Raw genomic sequence first — 21,886 nt, forward strand, 5'->3', positions numbered from 1 at the left:
ATAAGCGGTGGTTTAGCCTGTAGGAGTAGAAGTTGTCTGAAATAGAGTTCTTAATACCGCTTGACCTACTGTAGCTTGTTGTGCGGATAGCACATCTATACAGTAGTGTTTGGTGAATGTGTGAGGCGTAGACCAAGTGGCTGCCTTACAAATTTCCTGCATTGGGATGTTTCCTAAAAAGGCCATTGAAGCACCTTTTTTCCTTGTTGAATGTGCCCTGGGAGTAATAGGCAGTTGTCTTTTTGCTTTAAGGTAGCAGATTTGGATGCATTTAACTATCCATCTGGCTATACCTTGTTTTGATATTGGGTTACCTGCATGAGGTTTTTGGAATGCAATAAATAGCTGCTTAGTTTTTCTGATGTTTTTTGTCCTGTCAATGTAGTACATTAATGCTCTTTTGACATCTAATGTATGTAGTGCTCTTTCAGCCACAGAATCTGGCTGTGGGAAAAAAACTGGTAGTTCTACCGTTTGATTTAGATGGAATGGTGAAATAACTTTTGGTAAAAATTTTGGATTAGGTCGTAGGACGACCTTATTTCTATGTATTTGTATAAAAGGCTCTTGTGTTGTGAACGCTTGAATTTCGCTTACTCGTCTTAGAGATGTAATGGCGATGAGAAAGGCAACTTTCCAGGTTAGGAATTGTATTCCGCAAGAGTGCATGGGTTCGAAAGGTGGGCCCATGAGTCTTGTTAGAACCACGTTTAGGTTCCATGAAGGAACAGGTGGTGTTCTTGGTGGTATAATTCTTTTAAGCCCTTCTATGAAAGCTTTGATAACTGGTATCCTATACAAGGAAGTTGAATAGGTAGTTTGCAGGTATGCAGATATTGCTGCAAGGTGTATTTTAATAGAAGAGAAGGCTAGCTTTGCTTTTTGTAAATGGAGCAAGTAATTTACTATATGTTTTGGAGTTGCGTCTAGTGGTTGTATCTGATTATGATGGCAGTACCAAACAAATCTTTTCCACTTACTTGCGTAGCAGTGTCTAGTGGATGGCCTTCTGGCCTGCTTTATGACTTCCATACACTCTTGGCTAAGTTGTAAGTGTCCGAATTCTAGGATTTCAGGAGCCAGATTGCTAGATTCAGCGATGCTGGGTCCGGGTGTCTGATCTGTTGGTTGTGTTGCGTTAACAGATCTGGTTTGTTGGGCAGTTTGATGTGTGGTACTACAGACAGATCTAGCAGTGTTGTGTACCAGGGTTGTCTTGCCCACGTTGGTGCTATTAAAATGAGTTTGAGTTTGTTTTGACTCAATTTGTTTACTAGGTAAGGAAGGAGAGGGAGAGGAGGAAAAGCGTAAGCAAATATTCCTGACCAGTTCATCCATAGGGCATTGCCTTGGGATTGCTTGTGTGGGTATCTGGACGCGAAGCTTTGGCATTTTGCGTTCTCTTTTGTTGCAAATAAGTCTATTTGTGGTGTTCCCCAGAGTGTGAAGTAGGTGTTCAGAATCTGTGGGTGGATTTCCCATTCGTGGACTTGCTGGTGATCTCGAGAGAGATTGTCTGCCAGCTGATTCTGGATCCCCGGAATAAACTGTGCTATTAGACCAATTTGATGGTGGATTGCCCACTTCGATATTTTTTGAGCTAACAAGCTTAACTGCGTTGAATGTGTTCCTCCTTGTTTGTTTAGATAATACATCGTTGTCATGTTGTCTGTTTTGACAAGGATGTATTTGTGGGTTATGATTGGTTGGAAAGCTTTTAGTGCTTGAAAAACTGCTAATAATTCTAGATGATTTATATGCAGTTTTGTTTGATGCATGTTCCATTGTCCTCTTATGTTGTGTTGATTGAGATGTGCTCCCCACCCTGTCATGGAAGCATCTGTTGTTATTACGTACTGTGGCACTGGGTCTTGGAAAGGCCGCCCTATGTTTAAATTTATACTGTTCCACCATAGAAGCGAGAGGTAAGTTTGGCGGTCTAGCAACACCAGATCTAGAAGGTGACCCTGTGCTTGAGACCACTGTGAGGCTAGGCACTGTTGTAAGGGCCTCATGTGCAGTCTTGCGTTTGGGACAATGGCTATGCATGAGGACATCATGCCTAGGAGCTGTAGTATTGTTCTTGCTTGTATTGTTTGGTTTGGAGACATGTGTTGAATGACTCTGTTGAAATTTTGGATCCTTTGTGGAGTTGGCGTTGCTACTCCTTTTGTCGTGTCTATTATGGCTCCTAGATATTGCTGTACTTTGCTTGGCAGAATGTTTGATTTTGCAAAGTTGACGGTGAACCCTAGTTTGTAGAGGGTTTGTATGACTTGATTTGTGTGGTTTGAGCATTGTGTGAGCGAACTGGTTTTGATTAGCCAGTCGTCTAGATACGGGAACACATGTATTTGCTGCCTTCTGATGTGTGCAGTGACTACTGCTAGGCATTTTGTGAATACTATTGGAGCGGTTGTTAAACCAAATGGCAATACTTTGAATTGGTAATGTATTCCTTTGAATACAAACCTTAGATATTTCCTGTGTGATTGATGTATTGGTATATGGAAATATGCGTCTTTGAGGTCTAGAATTGGTCTCAGTGTTTCGTCCTTTTTTGGTATCAAGAAGTACAGTGAATAAACTCCTGTGTTTATTTGTGTGCTTGGTACTAATTCTATTGCATTTTTTTGCAGTAGTGCTTGAACTTCTATCTCTAGAAGCTGTGAATGGTATTTTGATAAATTTTGTGATTTTGGTGGTATGTCTGGAGGGAATTGCAGGAATTCTATGCAATAACCATGTTGGATGATTGCTAGGACCCATGTGTCTGTAGTTATTTTGTCCCATGCTTCGTAATATTGACGTATCCTCCCGCCCACTGGTGTTGTGTGGGAGGGGTGAGTGACGTGTGAGTCACTGCTTGTTGGTAGTGGTTTTGGGGCTTTTAAATCTTCCTCTATTCCTAGGGAATTGCCCCCCTCTATACTGGCCCCGAAAACCTCCTCTGTACTGTCCCTGGTAGGTGGGCGGTGCAGACTGTGAGGTGCTAGCTTGTGTGGCCTGACCCCGAAACCCTCCTCTAAAAGGTGTTTTGCGGAAGGTGTTATAAGATCCTCTGCTCTGCGGGGAGTAGAGTGCGCCCATGGCCTTGGCAGTGTCAGTGTCCTTCTTGAGCTTTTCTATGGCTGTGTCGACCTCCGGACCGAACAGAAGTTTTTCGTTTACTGGCATGTTAAGCACTGCCTGCTGAATTTCTGGCTTGAATCCAGACGTTCTGAGCCATGCGTGCCTACGGATGGTAACCGACGTATTAATGGTCCTTGCGGCCGTGTCTGCTGCATCCATGGAGGAGCGTATTTGATTGTTTGAAATGTTTTGACCCTCCTCAACAACCTGTTTTGCTCTTTTTTGCAGATCTTTTGGGAGATGTTCAATGAGATGCTGCATCTCATCCCAGTGGGCTCTGTCGTATCGCGCTAGCAGCGCTTGTGAATTTGCGATGCGCCACTGGTTTGCTGCTTGGACAGCAACCCTCTTCCCGGCTGCATCGAACTTCCTGCTTTCTTTATCTGGGGGAGGTGCATCCCCAGAAGTGTGTGAATTTGCCCGTTTTCTGGCAGCCCCTACCACCACAGAATCTGGTGGCAGCTGAGAGGTGATGAATACAGGGTCCGTAGGAGGCGCCTTATACTTTTTGTCCACCCTAGGCGTCACTGCCCTACTTTTAACTGGCTCCTTGAAAATGTCCTTTGCATGGCGTAGCATGCCTGGGAGCATCGGCAGGCTTTGGTAGGAGCTGTGGGTTGAAGAGAGGGTGTTAAATAAAAAATCATCCTCTACTTGTTCCGAGTGTAGTTCCACATTATGGAATAGTGCTGCCCTAACCACCACTTGTGAGTAGGCTGTGCTGTCTTCCGGTGGTGATGGCCTAGTTGGGTATGTGTCTGGGCTGTTATCAGACACTGGTGCGTCGTACAAGTCCCACGCATCCTGATCTGGGTCATCGTGGCTCATGGCGGTGTGAGCTGGCGAATGTGACGGGGTGTAAGTTGGCGAAGCCGGAGTTACAGGTGGAGGCGAGGGAGGAGGTGTTACCTTTTGTGCTGTTTGTTGCTGAGGAGTAAACTGAAGCGTTCTCTTTCGTTTGACAGGTGGAAGGGTACTGATCTTCCCAGTCCCCTGCTGAATAAAGATACGCTTTTGCGTGTGATCCACGTCAGTGGATTGCAGTTCTTGTTCAAATCTATGTTTCTTCATTTGTGAAGACATAGAATGCTCTTCAGTATAGGAGCCTGAAACAGGGTCTGATGCCGCTTTTTTCGGCTCCGAAAACCCTGTTGATTGTTTTTTCGGCTCCGAGGTAACCTTCCTCTTTTTCTGTGCCGAAAATTCTTGGCCTCTATGGTCTTCGGCGCCACTGTCTCGGCGTCGATCCGTGTCGACACCAAACTCTCGGTGTCGATGCTTCTGTTTAGCACTCTCTCGGTCCTGAGGAGGCTGCGTGCCGGTGTCTCGACCGAAGTCGGACGATCTCGACACTGAATGGGCCTTTTTCGGTGCCGATTGTTGGTCACCGAGAATTTGGGTGGAGCCATGGCCGGTTGGCAGTGGCGTCCCCTGGGCCTTCTTTCCTTTTTTAAGTTCTGATCTCGACGTCTTACTCACAGTTTTTGTAGAGTCTAGCTCGTCGGAGTCTGAATCCTGGATGGAAAAGGATTCCTCCTGTTCCTCTTCTGTCTCGAACTGTCGACGCTCCTTTGGCGTGGACGCCATCTGCAGTCTTCTCGCTCGACGGTCGCGCAGAGTTTTTCGGGACCGGAACGCCCGACAGGCCTCACAGGATTCTTCGCTGTGCTCGGGTGACAGGCACAGGTTACAGACCGAGTGTAGGTCCGTATAAGGATATTTGTTGTGGCATTCGGGGCAGAATCGAAACGGGGTCCGTTCCATCGGCGTTGTTCTCCACGCGGTCGGGCCGACTAGGCCCCGACGGGGTGACGAAATCTACCCCGAAGGGTACCGAAGCGCTTCGATGTTAAACGCGTCGTCGTATGTGTCTATCTCGAACCGGATCGCAACGATACCGTCGAAAATCTTCAGTTTTCAGCTATCTTTCCGTTCCGAAACCCGGAGCGACAGGAACACGTCCGAACCCGATGGCGGAAAGAAAACAATCGAAGATGGAGTCGACGCCCATGCGCAATGAGCACAGAAGGAGGAGTCACTCGGTCCCGTGACTCGAAAACACTTCTTCGAAGAAAAACAACTTGTAACACTCCGACCCAACACCAGATGGCGAGCTCATGCATACCATGTGTATCTACAGCGACAGATGCCATCGAACTTTCCATTTCAACTGAAACAGGTCCCCCAAGGATACCCTTAAAGGATACCGGGGTGCAGACCTGCTGGCACTGAGCATTTTTCAAAGTAGCAAATAAGTCCACAAGAACAGTTTCCCAATGGACAATGATATCCTGAACTACCTTTGGTAGAAAGTGTCATTTGTAGCTGGAAAGATATCTTTGGCTCAGGCTTTCGGCACTGACATTCAGAGATCCAGCTAGCAGGTTGACAGTAAGCCAGATCCCAAAGCAGTGAGTCCAAGACCACAGTCTCAATGTTTCCAGACAAAGGAGTTGGGACCCTTTTCCCTCTTGCTTATTGACGTATCACATGGAAGTTGTGTTGTCGGTCAAGATTGGCATAGACTGACCTTGGATGGAGGGAAGGAAGGCCTTGAGCACCAACCAGACTGTCCACACTTCCAATAGGTTTACTTGAAGAACCTGCTGACATCGAGGTCTTTCAGGTATGCTCTCTACCTAAGGTGGAGACATCAGTCAAAGTGGGAGTGAAGACCATCTTACAACTCAGGGTCACCTTGTTCCTCCATCAAGCCCCTTCCAGTGCAGCACCTGGGGAAGATGACGAATGACTGACAGATTCCACCGTTCCTTTAGTCACTACCTGTGGAGGCACCACTGCAGGGGGGAGAGAGAGAGGGGGAGGGAGAGAGAGAGGGGGAGAGAGAGAGAGAGGGGGAGAGAGAGTGTGTGTGTGTGTGTGTGTGTGTGTGTGTGTTTATTTTTTAACCTTTGGGGTGGAGGGACGATGCAGAAAAGGGTGGTGTCCAGTATTAACACTACGAAGTAAAGTTGTTCGTAGGGCCACGGGTGAGATTTGGGCTCATTGATTGAGAAGCTCAGGTCACACAGGAGGGATGCAGTTGATTGCAGATGACATATCACCCCCTCTGGCAATCTGGTTTAGATTAACTAGTCATCCAGGTAAGGTAATAATTGGATGCTCAATTTCCTGAAATGGGCAGCAACCAAAATCATCACCTTTGTGATGACTCAAGGTGCCAAAGTGCAACTAAAGGGTAATAACACAAATTAGTAGAGCATAAAACCCACCCAAATTGAAAGAACGTCTGATATGATATGAAATGTGGAAATATGCATCCTGCAGGCCAAGTGACACCACTCAGTCTCCAAGCTACAATGCTATTAACACTGGAGGTAGGGTTAGAAGTGTGAACCATCCCTTTTTGAAGAAGAGGTTCAATTCCCTGAGGTCCAGGATCGAGCCACCTCTTTTGGTATGACCTAATGGTCTGGAGAGGTGAAGGAGAAATGGTGGTGGTTGAGGGGTGTACTGGGAGGAATGGGTGAGGATCCTGAAAGAAGGGCGAAATCTCCTTCTACAATATGGAGGAGCTACTTATCCGATGTAATGGCCTTCCACGCTGGCTGGGAGGAAGCCGGACATCCATCCCTCCACAGGCTTAGAGTGCAGTTGGAGGACCAAACTTGGTCTGCTTGCCTGGGGGTGTGGTGGGGTGCGGGGGGAGGGTTTGCTGGATGCAACCTCCGCCCTTACTTTTGCCCTTGTATTGCCTGACAAATGGAACTTGTTGCTGTTGGGTTTGGGGTTGAATCCCTGTAGTTGGCGAAACAAGAAGCCTCCTGAAAAGCCACAAAAAACATTTGAATAGGCAATAGTCCCTTGTAGGAGGAGGCAATTGCTACCTCAGGGAGTGGACAGCCTTAGTGGTCTTAAATCGTTCACGTGTTGAATCTGATTTTTCTCCCAAGAAGGCGTGAATTGTGAAATGGCAGGTCCATAAGGTTAGCTGAACACCTAAGAAAACTTAGATGTATGCACCAAGCATGCAGCTGGATGGAGACAGAGGGGGCCATTGCTTGGACCTCCAGGTCTGCAGCATCCACGTCAGATTTGATGTTGCGCTGGGAGGCATTTTGCCCATCTAGGATCACATACTGGAAATGCAGCCTCACATTTTCTAGAACGTGGGGACAAGCATCTCAGCCATGTTCCAAAGGGTGTCATTTTAGCAGGCCAGAGACAACTGGCATTCAGAGACTATAGTGCCATACTTCCTGTAGAAAAGATCTTCTTATCCTAGGCCTCCAGGCACCTCGGTTTCCTGTCCAAAGGGCCAGTAAAGAGGGTACATGCTGACTGCTCAGATTAACATTATACTCGAGCTACCAGGCTTCCAGGCGAGGGATGAGTACAAAGCAACTGTGGGTCACCTAGACTGGGGCAGTAACATCTAGCCACCAGACCGGTGACCACAAGAGCCAATGTGGGTCTGTCACATGCTGTTAGGGCTGGGTTAAGGAGGGCACCATTAAATGGAAGTATTGAGTTGACAGAAGAACCACCTCAGTGAGGACGTTGGTCTTTACCTCTACACCAGGTTCACATCAAAGGCATGGAAAAAAAAGGAACTGATGTTATGGCGGTGTGGGCACTGTATTGATTTAGGTGACATCACTTCTGTGGTCTACATGACACTGCCACCCACTACAGGTGACGTGGGAGCTTTGAAATTTACGGTTCCAGTCTGAGACTTGCGGATTATTCTACAGGTGAGGAATCTATAGGTAGAAGTAAACATTAAATTAGCTTATTCTTGCCTCTTTGAGTGCTTTCTACTGTGTGCCTGATTTATGTAGACCTCAGAAAGCCAACTTAATCTGAAAGGTCCTATATTACCCAAGCACCCGTACAGTGTCTCAGATCATCGTAAGCCTTCTATGCTGAAAATTATTGGACGTTAAAGTATTTGGTAAGATAGAAGCTAACTCTGTTCTGCTTGTGAACATTACTCAACAGTGTTGCCCACAACCAATTTCACACCCACTTACATACAAGTAGCATCACTCAGCACTGTGACAGGGTGTAAAATATGTGACTCAAAACACTGGCTGAGATTATCTTAAAACAAAGGATTTACAGAGCAAACATAAAATTCCAATTCAATGATCAACCACTAAATAGTACTATTGTGCAAAGCAAGCAAATCTGTAATACGTCTACTCATACTAAGTGTTTTAGTATGTAACATTTTAATTCAAATAAAAATACATTCCTGCCAAGATACACCAGAAACAAGGCAAACCTCAAACATGGCACCACCATAGAGATTTAACTCCAGGCAGCATATTATGAAATAGAATATCCAAATGCCAATTCAATGTTGTATTAAGGTTAAAAAAAAAGATCACTGACCTCAGGAAAGTACAGACTGTAAACAGGGTGTGTAACCTTTGATTTGGTTTCCAAAAGTGCTCGCTCTTTTCTCTGTATACTTTGTTGCAGTTCTTGCCACTCCTGTTGAAAGCAGCAAGATGGAAAAAAGATCTCTGAACAAAGTAATTTTGTACACAGTACAGTACCATTCAAAACAGTAACCATGTCACTTTTATAGAGGCAGGCTAATCTTGAGTTTTTAAATACTAGACCATCTTTTCAATGAATGGCAAACACTCTTATCAATCAAAAGTAAATAAACAATTCTGGCCCAAATATTTAGAGACCCAGCAATTAAAAAAACTTGCTCAGTCACATAATGCGCCTCAGAGTATGGGTTTCTGCCTGTGTTTTCTCTGCAGAAACAGGTCATGGAGTGAATTCCCTTTCTGTGGCGGGGTGTTTTCAGAGGATGTTTTATTTTAATTAACAACAAGTACTAATGTACAAGTTACTTATCTTCGTTAACAATATATCTGGTAGAGACATATTCTAGTTGCAGACTCCTCACCATTGAATTTCCCCAGGCGTCAGACTGGATCTGGAGATATTTTCTTCGAGCATTATCCCTGCACGATGTTAGGTAGCGTCGGTCGACTCTGCGGGCGTCGTTGGCGGTGTGGTCACTGTGATGACGTTGCTGTCATATATAGGCACCACCCCGGCACGCTGAGGCTAGTTTCTTTTCACGACTTTCCACGCCAGTAGCACGGAGCCATGAAGAACACTGAGAATGGTGTGCCAAAACTAGGGCCCTTAGGGGGTAAGTACCTGTCCCCAGAAAACAGTTTGCAGTGAGAGGGAGGATGGGCGGGTTGGTAAGGAATCTGCAACTAGAATACGTCTCTACCAGATATATCGTTACCAAAGGTAAATAACTTGTACATCTGATAGAGACTTCTATTTGCAGATTCCTTACCTTTGAATAGATACCTAAGCAATACCATCCCCGGTGGCGGGCTGCAAACTAAGATCACATCAAAAGTTCCTGCAGGACCGAGCGGCCAAAACAGCCGTCCCTGCAGACCCGACAGTCCAGGCAGTAGTGCTTGGTGAGGATGCCCACATTGCGGCCTGACAGACATCCAGGACTGGAACTCCGCATGCTAACAATGTGGTAGCAGCAGTTGCTCTGGTTGAATGAGCGTGCAAACCCTCAGGAGGTTGCTTTTTTGCCAAAGCGCAGCACATCTTTATGCAGAGGACTACCCATCGTGAGATGGTCCTCTTCTGCTCTGCCTTCTCTTTCTTCGCACCCACATATCCCACAAAGAGTTAATCATCCACCCGGAATTCTTTGGATGATCGAGATAGAACGCCAACGTTCTTTTTTGTTCCAGACGGTGGAGTCTCTCCTCCTCCTGATAGGGATGTGGGGGTGCATAAAAAGTAGGCAAGGTGATAGATTGGCCTATGTGAAAAGGTGTTACCACTCTGGGAAGAAAGGAAGCCCTGGTACGAAGCACCACTTTGTCAGGATGCACTGCTAGGAATGATGGCCTTGAAGAAAGAGCCTGAAGCTCACTTACTCTGCGAGCAGAAGTGATGGCAATCAAGAAGGTAGTTTTAAGGGTTAAGAGCCATAAAGGACAGTTGTGGAGCGGCTCGAAAGGGGCACACATAAGGTATGTGAGGACCAAGTTCAAATCCCACTGGGGCATGATGAACCGGTGGAAACATATGAGTGAGGCCTTTAAGAAACCTCACAACAAGAGATTTGAAGAGATAAGGGTGATCTGGTAGCCTTAAGAAGGCAGAGATGGCAAACAAATAACGCTGGGCAAGAGAGAGAACCTCTGAGTGAAGTGCAGAGAGGGGATCAACAGATTTGTTGTTACATCATGCCACAAATTTCTTCCAACGACAGGCGTATACCATTTTGGTGGAGGAATGCCTGGCTTCCACGCAAGGAGGCGAAGACTGGACAGGTTTGGGTGGATAACCTTCCCCTGCTGCTGCAACCCAAGATCCTCCGAAAGGGGCAGTCTGATCAGAGGATCGACTGCCATGCTCAAGAGCTCTGGATACCAGACTCTTCGTGACCAGTCCGGAGCCACCAAGATTACTTAGGCCCGGTCTTGCCTGATCGTCTACAGAACTCTGGGCATAAGTGGTATTGGCGGGAAGGCGTACAGGGGGCCTTAGTTCCACTTGTGACAAAAAGCATTGCAGAGCGAGTGCCGCCTTGGAAACTCCAACGCGCAAAACAGCTGACATTGCGCGTTCTCTGTGGAGGCGATCAGATCTAACCAAGGCTCTCCCCACTGATGAAAGAGACCTTGGGCCACCTCCAGATGGAGACTCCATTTGTGATTGACTATGCATCGACGGCTGACTTCATCTGCTCGGACGTTCAGAAAGCCTGCCAGATGTTGAACCACCAGGGAAATGCTATGTTCCAGCCATGCCCAGAAGCGAAGAGCCTTCTTACAGAGGGTCCACGACCCTACTCCACCCTGCTTGTTGCAATACCACATGACAGTGGTGTTGTCGGTGAACACCTGTACTACTTTCCCTTTGAGAGACTGAGGAAATGCTTTCAATGCAAGTTGGATCATCTGGAGCTCCAAAAGGTTGATGTAGAGCCCAGACTCCATCCGAGACCAGAGGCCCGCCCCATCCCAGGAGTGATGCATCTGTCACTACTGTGAGATCTGGTTGGGAAGGGAGAGGGATCTGCTATTGACCCAATCTGGATTCGACAACCCCCTCCGTGATCTGAACCATGTAGAAGAGATTCCCACTGCCCACTGGAACTTCAGGTCCCGCTGCAGAGCCTGCAAAAATGCCATCTGGCATGTTGGACCAGCAGGATGCAGGAGGCCATGAGGCCCAGCAGCCTCAGTCATTCTCACCGAAGTCCAAGATAGAGGCTGAAACATCGGTATCATAGCCCAAATATCCTGGACTCGCTTTTCAGGAAGATAAGCCCGAAACTGCACTGTGTCTAGAACAGCTCCAATGAAAAGGAACATCTGAGAGGGAGTCAGGTGTGACTTCGGCACGTTGATAGTGAACCCCAGTGAATGCAGGAGGTTCGCCATAGTCTGGAGGCGGGAGACAACTTTCTGGGGTGTGTCTGCCTTCAACAGCCAGTCATCTTTGGGGATTGGGGAAATCTGGGACCCCTAACCTACGCAGATGAGCTGCAACCACTAGCATTACTTCTGTGAACACCCGAAGGGCACTGGTAAGGCCAAAGGGGATCACAGTGAACTGAAAGTGCTTGTGACCTACCACCAGGGTTAAAATCTTGACCTTTTCCTCCTTGAGGAAAAGATAGGTCTATGACGTGGCGAAAACCCATGTCCTTTTTGGGCACCAGAAAGTAGCGGGAATAGCAACCACAACCTATTACATGCACAGGGGGCCCCCCATGGCCAGGAGAACATTGACTTCCTCAAGGAGAAGTGCCAAATGATCCTCAGACAGGTGACCAGGTCCCCAGTAGGACGTCCGTAAGTGCTTCGTTGAATGGAAGAAGGGGTTCCGAGCTGGAGGCCCCAGGCTGAAGCACTTCTGTCGGGGATAGCTCTTCTCCGGATCCACACGTAGGCTGGCGTGGAAAGAAAAGAAATGACGTCAGCGTGCTGGGGTAGAATCCATATAAAACCGCAATGTCATCACGGCAACTATGACGCCAATGACATCCGCGGAGTCGACCGGCACCACCTAACGGCGCGCAGGAGTACTGCTCGAAGAAATAATCTCCGGATCCAGTCTGACACGTGGGGAAATTCAAAGGTAAGGAATCTGAAACTAGCAGTCTCTATCAGACAAGCAGTGAAATTATGCAAAAGTTGAAACAAGAAAAGTTACGAAAATAGAACCGTGGTTCTGATGTTTCGGAGGCCTAACTAAAAAGATGTGCTTTGCATAGAACCTCCTAACGAAGGAGGACAATCAATCCCCCAATCTTTGTTGCTATTACTAACACATGAATGTAGGCAGAAATATAAGTGTTTATTTGGGTGGAGTCTTGAGTCACTACTAAGACCATGTGATGCTCTTCAACTTCCAAATTAAAATTCTTACTTGCCTTTGTAATGTTCTTTTTTCACAGATATGGAGTCTCCCACAACTTCCAAGTCTGAACGCCTGACAGGATTCCGACCCTCAATGACAGTGATACCTGCAGATCCTAATAAGGTTCTAAATGGGTTGGAGTTGTAAATCCCACCTGTTTTATCTACACACCCTCGGATGCTTAGGACATAGTATGGAGAGCTAAAAGGAAAACCAAGAATAGCAAAAAAATCTGTCAGATGATTGTGATGAAGATTCCGTTGAAAACTCCATGATCATTACAAAGACTGTTACCAAACCTAACTTATTTTTGTAATGGAGACTTGGCCCAACAGATTCCTTATTTCAACAACTCCCAAACCATCTCTGAATAGAGAATGACTGAGTACCAACATATGTGGTTGACTTCAATCTAGAACTCTGCAGAGTTGGAATGCACTAAGTTCTCTGCGTCTAAAGAGAATCTTCTGCATTCAAATAGTCAAGGAGTGTAAAGAAGCGCAGGTAGCTATCTGATAAATTGTCTGAATAGAAATTGGTCGTAGGCTTTAGGTGGTAGCCACCATTCCTCTAGCTGAATGGTCCTCAAACTGTTTGGTTGAAATGTTGAGTGACAACTCATAACACGGTTATAGTCATTTGATGAACTTTAGCAGCTTTAACTTGTCTGTGACACTAAGCCTACAAAATGGCATCACTCCAGAATCTTTAGTATGATTAATACACAATGTGATATATAACCTGTGCAAACATGCCTCTTTACTGAAGGAAGACAGAGGAAGCAAGAAATAGAAAAAAAATAACATGGAACCGATTAAAGCCGAAACTATCTCCAATAAAATAAAATAAAAAAAGGTTACACTCTTAATGTTATCTTGTTTTTAAAGAAGTAGTAAAAGGCGATGCTATTCTACTATTCTCACAGATATGATAACCACAAATAGCAGCACCTTGCCCTTAAGAAATGTAAAAGGGCAAAAAATAATGGGAGTTCCATGCAGACATTCAGAACCAGATTAAGATGCCACAAAGACATCCTAGAAAAAGTAAGTGAGCAGTTGTTTTGAAGACTGTTCAAGAATCTGGACACAACTTGTGCCTTGAAAAGAGACGTTTGGTCAGGCAATCAGTACCCATTTACTATCTGTTCATTGAGACCCCTCTCTGCAAGAGAAACAACTAATTGAAAGGATGTGCACAGGTAAAACCTCAGTGTTAAATGATCACAATTAATTATTGAGTACAATGCTTTGAAAATTCACTATTCTGGAATCAAATGTTGTTATTAACTGAAGTCTGGCGAAAACCACACAGCAGTAATACATGTATACAGAGGGTGAGGCAACAGTTTTAGCCATGACGGCTGAGCATCTCATTACTTGGGGTAATAAAATGACCTCTGTGCTGTTAAGTTAGATGTTGTCTTCTAGGGGAATGGGTCACAGAAATTAAGAAATGAGCTGAAAATAACCTAGGTATCAAGCCAGTCTAGAGCAATAAGGATCACAGGAGCCTTCAGCTGCTTTAATGTTTGAAATATTCTCTGCATCAGGGGAAAACAGGGATTACAAAATGCCCACAAAACCGAGTTTAATCATCACGGCTTCACTGAGCAAAGCTTCAGACATTTCTTGTTGGCATGTATCCTAAGGAGATGTTTGGCTCACCCCAGATTGGAAAAGTTTGTACCGTCACTTCATTAAAATGCCCACTGTGTTGTCTTGGGAAATCAGTAAGCATAGGCAATCTGCTATCATGTTCTGGATCTCCGCAAGACGAGCTGGTGTGTGTGTGTGTGTGTGTGTGTGTGTGTGTGTGTGTGTGTGTGTGTGTGTGTGTGTGTGTGTGTGTGTGTGTGTGTGTGTGTGTGTGTGTGTGTGTGTGTGTGTGTGTGTGTGTGTGTGTGTGTGTGTGTGTGTGTGTGTGTGTGTGTGTGTGTGTGTGTGTGTGTGTGTGTGTGTGTGTGTGTGTGTGTGTGTGTGTGTGTGTGTGTGTGTGTGTGTGTGTGTGTGTGTGTGTGTATTTATTTATTTATTTATACATATACACATCCCACACACACAGCAGCCTGCCAAAATCTGGCCATGTTTTCCTTGTGTCAGTAGAAGAAAGGCTTTTAATGCAAGTCTTACTGCTCTCAATATTAAATGGTTGTTATGAAGCAATCTCTTGAGGGGACCATCAAGTGTGATCGTTAAGTGCCCCAGTTCATTCTCCAAGCCTGCAAACGTCCTTCAATTTTCACAGCCATCTCTGGTCTGAAGGTTCAGGATAACTCTCCAACTAATATCTTGGAGGGACTCCACTACCACTTGAGTGTGAGCAATGGAGAGAGCTAGATCAGGTTTCCATAAAATGTTTTCCATTGCTATTGAAGTGCCAACTGCAACAGCATTATCTGCAAATATGTATGTGTGTTCAAAGAAAGCAGCATGATATTGATCTCTCTAAACTGTAAAAAAAAAAAAAAAAAAAAAAGGGACCAGGAGATTCCCACAGGGTTTTCGCAAACATGGACATCATCAGTCTGATATGGTGCATTCGTAAAATGGTGGAAATGCTCAGTTTTCAGGGACAATTATCACTCCAATAAACTGCAACCTTTGAGAGGATGGATGCAAAGACTTCGACTCACTGAAAAATTCAGATGGTGCAGAAGGTTAACTATACTGCGACCGCTTTATAGGAGATGGTCTTGAGAAGAAGCATTTAGTAACCAGATATCTAGTTAAGGGTAAAGATTAATTCTCTGTTGGAGAAAACTGATCACCACTAAGGGCACTTGTGAATCCTCTGGTGACTTAGGCAATCTCAAAAGGAAACATCAGACTGAAAATGCTCATCAATTGGAAATCTCAATTACATCCTGTGCACCGCTGTGACTGATACATGAAAATATGTATTCTGGAGACCCCCAGAGCAACTCTATACTTGGAAAACTTGAACCATCTGCAGCATGATAACCATGATTGAATGTACTGACCTCCAAGAATTTGATTAGAAAACAGATCCAGAATTGGGAATAGCCTCTCGGACGTCTTTTCCATCATCAGAAACTACCTGGAGTAACACCCATTAGAAAAATGTTAGTCTCTCTCAGTTAAAAAGAATGGACATGACCCACACCCTGACTGGAATGCTGCAGTTCTTATAAATCAAGTGCTTGGAGAATTTTGGAGTTGTGGAAATATGGGAACCATTGATGTGGACTGCCCAGCAAGGAAGTAGTTCCCTTCCCCTGCATGACCTTCTTGTGATCTTGCAGGTGGACCTGCAGTGCATTACTGTGAAATGGGAGGCCCATGTAGAGAAATGTGCATGCTGGAGTGCTTGTGGGCCTTAATGGCCACCTCTCTAGTGCTTGGTTACCTTGGCAGCTTTTAGAGCAGCCAGTGTGGAGGTCGATTTATCTGCCTGTGTGCTTGAGCTAGGGAAGTGATAGCCATATTTGCAGTTTTTAATGGCTGAAAATCTTACTTCACACAGGCAAAAGAAAAAGAGACAACTTATCCCCTTGGATGATTCATCAACAACCATCACAGTTTTTGTAAAGTGTCTTTCACAAAGTCAGAACATATGCTGCAGACTATGCATCAGACTATGCATCTAAATTACACTAATGAGTAAGCTATAATATAGAGTATCCTTGGAAGGAGGATTTGCTACACAACACTGACCTCTTTCTTTGGGCTTTAATCAAGCTCACCTTGCCTCCTTGCCAGTATGCACAACAGCTAGACTGAACACAGAAGAGACATTGTCCTGCAAAAGGTATCAACGATACCTTTTGCAGGACAATAGTTATGTGTCTTTGGCAGTACAAACCAAGATGGATGCTAGTCTTGAACGGATACTATCTGGATAATTGAAACCAGTCGGAAGAAAGGGTGGCTAAGGAGCACCAGCGCATTAAACTAAGACGGTGCACAGCACTGCCTGGATGGCATAGTTTCAGACTCAAGGTGATAGCAGAACAAATAAGGATGACACTTCTAAGGCACACAGAAGGCCCATCTAACACAGATATAAAGCAACTAACTCAAAACAGTAATAAATCATGGAAGAGATGGAGATTAGTGTAAAGCAAGCAATTGTATGAAGCAGTAAACACAGTCACTGCACTTGACATTAAACTTTGCGACTTAAGAGGACTGCTTGGATTGTAATAATGTGCAACGTTTGGGCCTAAGAGAAAGAACAGAGAAAGCAAAAATCAGATTATGTAGGCTTTCATGCCTAAACTGTTCAAAGACCTAAAGACTATGGCTATACAAATTAAGAGAGTCCACAAACTCTCATGCAGAGGCGGCCCCTGGCAGATACCCTAGAATTCTCATTGCCCTCCTACTGCAACACCAAGTTAATGTTATAATGCTAAATGTCACATAATGGTGACTAGACTTCCTTTTATACAAACGTCAGCTTAAAGACTCAGTGGTGACACAATATTTGATGATAAATATATATGCTCTATATACCCTCTGCTCACCTGAGAATAGCTAGACATAATGCACAGAAGAAAGAAGCAGTTCTTTGAGCAGAAAAGCAGCAATATGTTCAAACACTGGAGTTTCAAAATTGGTTTAAAACAAACAATCTTAACATTTAAGTTAATTGGGAACAACATAAAATGTACTTCAGTAAGTGTTATGGACAGACATAGATGATAATTGCACTTTCTACCATTATTGGTTTTGCACTCAAAGAACACGTTACTTCCCTTTTGTAATGATCTTTCTAGTGGATGCTCCATGTAACAGCTTACTCCGCGCCTTTAGAAAATCCCGAGCCATCAGACTGGATCTGGAAGATTTATAACAGCTTTGCTCCTACGCACCTGTAGGTGGCGCCATGTGGCTCTGCGTTGACTTCGTTCTGCCATGGAAATGAAGATGGTGCCACATATAACATTTAAAATCAAGCTCACCATCAACATGTTTCTTCCTTAACTGTGTTCGAGCCCTTGGAAGTAGAGCCCAACAATAATAAGAGTGCAGATCTCTGAGACACGTTTAGATGGAGAAAAAAAAATAGATGATCCCACTGAACAAGGAGGTAAGTGAGAGTGATGAAGAATCTGTGGTTAGAATATCCACCTGAAGAGCATTACTGAAGGTAAGTAAATAGTTCTCCTTATGGATAATTATAACCGCAGATTCCTTACCTTCAGAAAAGATATCCAAGTTGTACTGCCAAACGTGGTGTGTCTGCGGAATGGCTCATACCAAAAAAGCCCTGCAGGACTGACCAGGCAAAACTACCTTCCCCACTGGACCTGAGTTTCAATGCTGCAGTGCTTCATGAAGCATGTGTATTGATGCCCACATTGCGGCTTGACAGATGTCAAGGATAGGCACTCTGCATGCCAATGCAGTGGTAGCAGCCTTGGCCCTGATGAAAGAACTTTAAACCCTTTGGAGGCTGCTTCTTGGCGTGTGTGTTGTATGCCTTAATTCAGAGAACTATATACATTGACGTCTTTTTATGAGCTGCCTTGCCTTTCTTTGTCTCAGATAATCTCACGAAAGAGCTAATAATCCACCTGATGATCTTTGGTGTGATCAATGTAAAAGTTTAAAGCTCTTTTGGGGTCCAGCCAATGGAATCTCTCCTCCTCTTCAATGGGTGAGGCAGAGCAAAGCATGTTGGGAGAATGATGGATTGCCTAATGTGAAAACCAGACAACTTGGTCCTCAACACAATTCTGTATGAGAAGGTGGTGGTGTAAGGCGGCTACAAGAAAGTAAGTTTGCACTCCATTCATGCAACAAGCCAGTCAACATGACCAGAAAGACAGTCTTCAGAGTCAGGAGAGGTAGTGCACAGCTGTGCACTGGTTAGAGATTGCAAGCATATGAGTAAAGTAAGGAACCTCATCACAACACATGATTTGAACAAGGTTGGCTGATCCGCTAGACGTAAAATGATCTAAAAGACCGTCAAGTAACCTTTAACGGAGTCCACTCTTAGTACTTACTGGGTCATCCCCTGTGGAAGTCTTGGTCACCCTTGTCTTGACCCAGTGGTCTGCCTTCTTTCCCAATTCTTGGGGAGAAATTGGACCTAGGTCTACCAGATGCTGATGCAGTTTATCATTGAAACAATTACTTAAAAGGTGTTCCTTCATAAACAAGTTATACAGCCCTTCATAATCATTTACATCACTGCCATTAATCCAACCATCTAGTGTTATGACTGAGAAGTCAACAAAATCAACCCAGGTCTGGCTCAAGGATTTTTGAGCCCCCCTGAACCTAATCCTGTACTCCTCAGTTGAGAAACCAAAGCCCTCAATCAGGGTAGCCTTCATGAGGTCATAGGATTCTGCATCTTTTCCAGAGAGTGTGAGAGTCTATCCCTACACTTTCCAGTGAACATTTCCCAAAGGAGAGCATCCTAGTGAGATCTGTTTACTTTTCTGGTTGTACAAGCCCTCTCAAAAGCTGTAAATCATTTGGTGATGTCATCACCATCTTCATATTTTGTTACAATCACTTTGGGGATTTTTAGCATGTCAGTACTTTCTCTGACCCTATTTATGTTGCTGCCACCATTGATGGGAGCTAAACCCATCTCTCGTCTTTCCCTCTCTATGGCTAGGAGCTGTCTCTCCAAAGCCAATCTTTTGGCCATCCCGGCTATCAGGAGGTCATCTTCATTGAGGCTGCCCTCAATGCTTCCAGAGTTACTGGACTCCCCTGTGGAAGAACCAGTATCCCTGACTATCACTTGTGGAGTCAGGGTTTGAGGGACCCTGGTCTCCCTAACTAGGAAAGGAGGGAGGGAATCATCCTCCTGTTCACTAGCTTCCCCCTCTGTAGGGTTATCCTCAGAGGGGTGGTCTCTTGCAAACTCTGCCAAAAGCTCCTGGAGCTTAACTTTTTAGTTTACAGATAGTCCTTAACTCTGACATCCCTAGATGCAGGTAAGGGCTGAGGTTGAGTTCCACCACCATCTCTTCTGTGCTAGACATTACTTTTCTAAAAGCTGGGATACTTCATAAGAATCTAAGACTATTTCTAGAACTGAATCCAAACTTTTACAAAACTTTTAAACTCTCAAAGAAATGCTAACAGGGACTTACACCCGGCCCTAGCAGGACTTTTAAAAATTTAGAAAAATAGCTCAACTTGCAAAGATCAGTTTCTAATGACAATTTTGGGAATTTAGTCGTGTAATCCGGTATTGGCCGAGTAGTCCAGCAAATGCAAAGTCTTAGACCCCACTGCTGATCCACCAATGTAGGAAGTTGGCTCTGTATGTACTATTTCAAAGTTAGAAACAGCATGCACAGAGTCCAAGGGTTCCCCTTAGAGGTAAGATAGTGGCAAAAAGAGATCATTCTAATGCTCTATTTTGTGTTAGTGTGGTCGAGCAGTAGGCTTATCAGAGGGTAGTGTTAAGCATTTGTTGTACACACACAGGCAATAAATGAGGAACACACACTCAAAGACTTACTCCAGGCCAATAGGTTTTTATATAGAAAAATATATTTACTTAGTTTATTTTAAGAACCACAGGTTCAAGATTTACAAACAATACTTTAAATGAAAGGTATTTCACTCAGGTATCTTAGGGACTTTGAATCATCACAATAGCATGTACAGTTTTGGCAAAAATGGCAATAAGCTATTTTAAAATTGGACACTGCAAAATTCAACAGTTTCTGGGGGTGGTAAGTATTTGTTAGTTTTTCAGGTAAGTAAAGCACTTACAGGGTTCTAAGTTGGTCCAAGGTAGCCCACCGTTGGGGGTTCAGGGCAACCCCAAAGTTACCACACCAGCAGCTCAGGGCCGGTCAGATGCAGAGGTCGAAGTGGTGCCCAAAACGCATAGGCTCCAATGGAGATAGGGGGTGCCCCGGTTCCAGTCTGCCAGCAGGTAAGTACCCGTGACTTCGGAGGGCAGACCAGGGGGCTTTTGTAGGGCACTGGGGGGGGGGGGGGACAAGTCAGCACAGAAAGTACACCCTCAGCGGCACGGGGGCGGCCGGGTGCTGTGTGCAAACAGGCGTCGGGTTTGCAATAGGTTTCAATGGGAGACCCAGTGGTCTCTTCAGCGATGCAGGCAGGCAAGGTGGGGGCTCCTCGGGGTAGCCACCACCTGGGCTAGGGAGAGGGCCACCTGGGGGGGTCGCTCCTGCACTGGAGGTCAGATCCTTCAGGTCCTGGGGGCTGCGGGTGCAGTGTGTTTCCCAGGCGTCGGGTTCTTTGAAGCAGGTAGTTGCGGTCAGGGGGAGCCTCTGGATTCCCTCTGCAGGCGATGCTGTGTGGGCTCGGGGGGGGGTCAACTCTGGCTACTCACGGGCTCGCAGTCGCCAGGGAGTCCTCCCTGTAGTGTTAGTTTTTCGCAGGTCGAGCAGGGGCGTCGGGTGCAGAGGGGAAAGTCTCACGCTTCCGGCGGGAAACGTGTGGTCTTTAAAAGTTGCTTCTTTGTTGCAAAGTTGCAGTCTTTGTGGAACAGGGCCGCTGTCCTCAGGAGTTCTTGGTCCTTTTAGATGCAGGGTAGTCCTCTGAGGCTTCAGAGGTCGCTGGACCCTGGGGGATGCGTCGCTGTTGCAGTTTTTCTCGAAGTGGGGAGACAGGCCGGTAAGGCTGGGGCCAAAGCAGTTGGTGTCTCAGTCTTCTCTGCAGGGCTTCAGGTCAGTAGTCCTTCTTCATCTTCAGGTTTCAGGAATCTAGTTTCCTAGGTTCTGTGGTGCCCCTAAATACTGAATTTAGGGGTTTGCTTAGGTCTGGGAGGGCAGTGGCAATGGCTACTGGCCTTGAGGGTGGCTACACCCTCTTTGTGCCTCCTCCCTGAGGGGAGGGGGGCACATCCCTATTCCTATTGGGGGAATCGTCCAAAATCAAGATGGAGGATTTCTAATGGCAGGGGTCACCTCAGCTCAGGAGACCTTAGGGACTGTTCTGACTGGTGGGTGACTCCTCCTTGTTTTTCTCATTATCTCCCTTGGACTTGCCGCCAAAAGTGGGGGCTGTGTCCAGGGGCGGGCATCTCCACTAGCTGGAGTGCCCTGGGGCATTTTAACACGAAGCCCAAGCCTTTGAGGCTCACTGCTAGGTGTTACAGTTCCTGCAGGGGGAAGGTGTGAAGCACCTCCACCCAGAGCAGGCTTTTGTTTCTGTCCTCAGAGAGCACAAAGGCCCTCACCACATGGGGTCAGAAACTCGTCTCTCAGCAGCAGGCTGGCACAGACCAGTCAGTCCTGCACTGAACAATTGGGTAAAATACAGGGGGCATCTCTAAGATGCCCTCTGTGTGACTTTTTTAATAAATCCAACCCTGGCATCAGTGTGGGTTTATTATTCTGAGAAGTTTGATACCAAACTTCCCAGTATTCAGTGTA

At 45.6% G+C, this 21,886-nt stretch overlaps 1 protein-coding gene across 1 annotated transcript in view; it reads right to left on the reverse strand.

Moving 5' to 3' along the window:
* The window catches only part of SEC63 (SEC63 homolog, protein translocation regulator), a 620,356-nt gene that overhangs the window by 110,571 nt on the left and 487,899 nt on the right, over positions 1-21,886 (reverse strand). The window contains exon 18 of the mRNA XM_069235447.1: positions 8,491-8,592. Within this exon, the coding sequence (XP_069091548.1) occupies positions 8,491-8,592 (102 nt within the window). The remainder of the gene's footprint in view (positions 1-8,490; positions 8,593-21,886) is intronic.

The sequence above is a fragment of the Pleurodeles waltl genome, chromosome 5, assembly GCF_031143425.1.
Source record: "Pleurodeles waltl isolate 20211129_DDA chromosome 5, aPleWal1.hap1.20221129, whole genome shotgun sequence".
NCBI classification, from domain to species: domain Eukaryota; kingdom Metazoa; phylum Chordata; class Amphibia; order Caudata; family Salamandridae; genus Pleurodeles; species Pleurodeles waltl.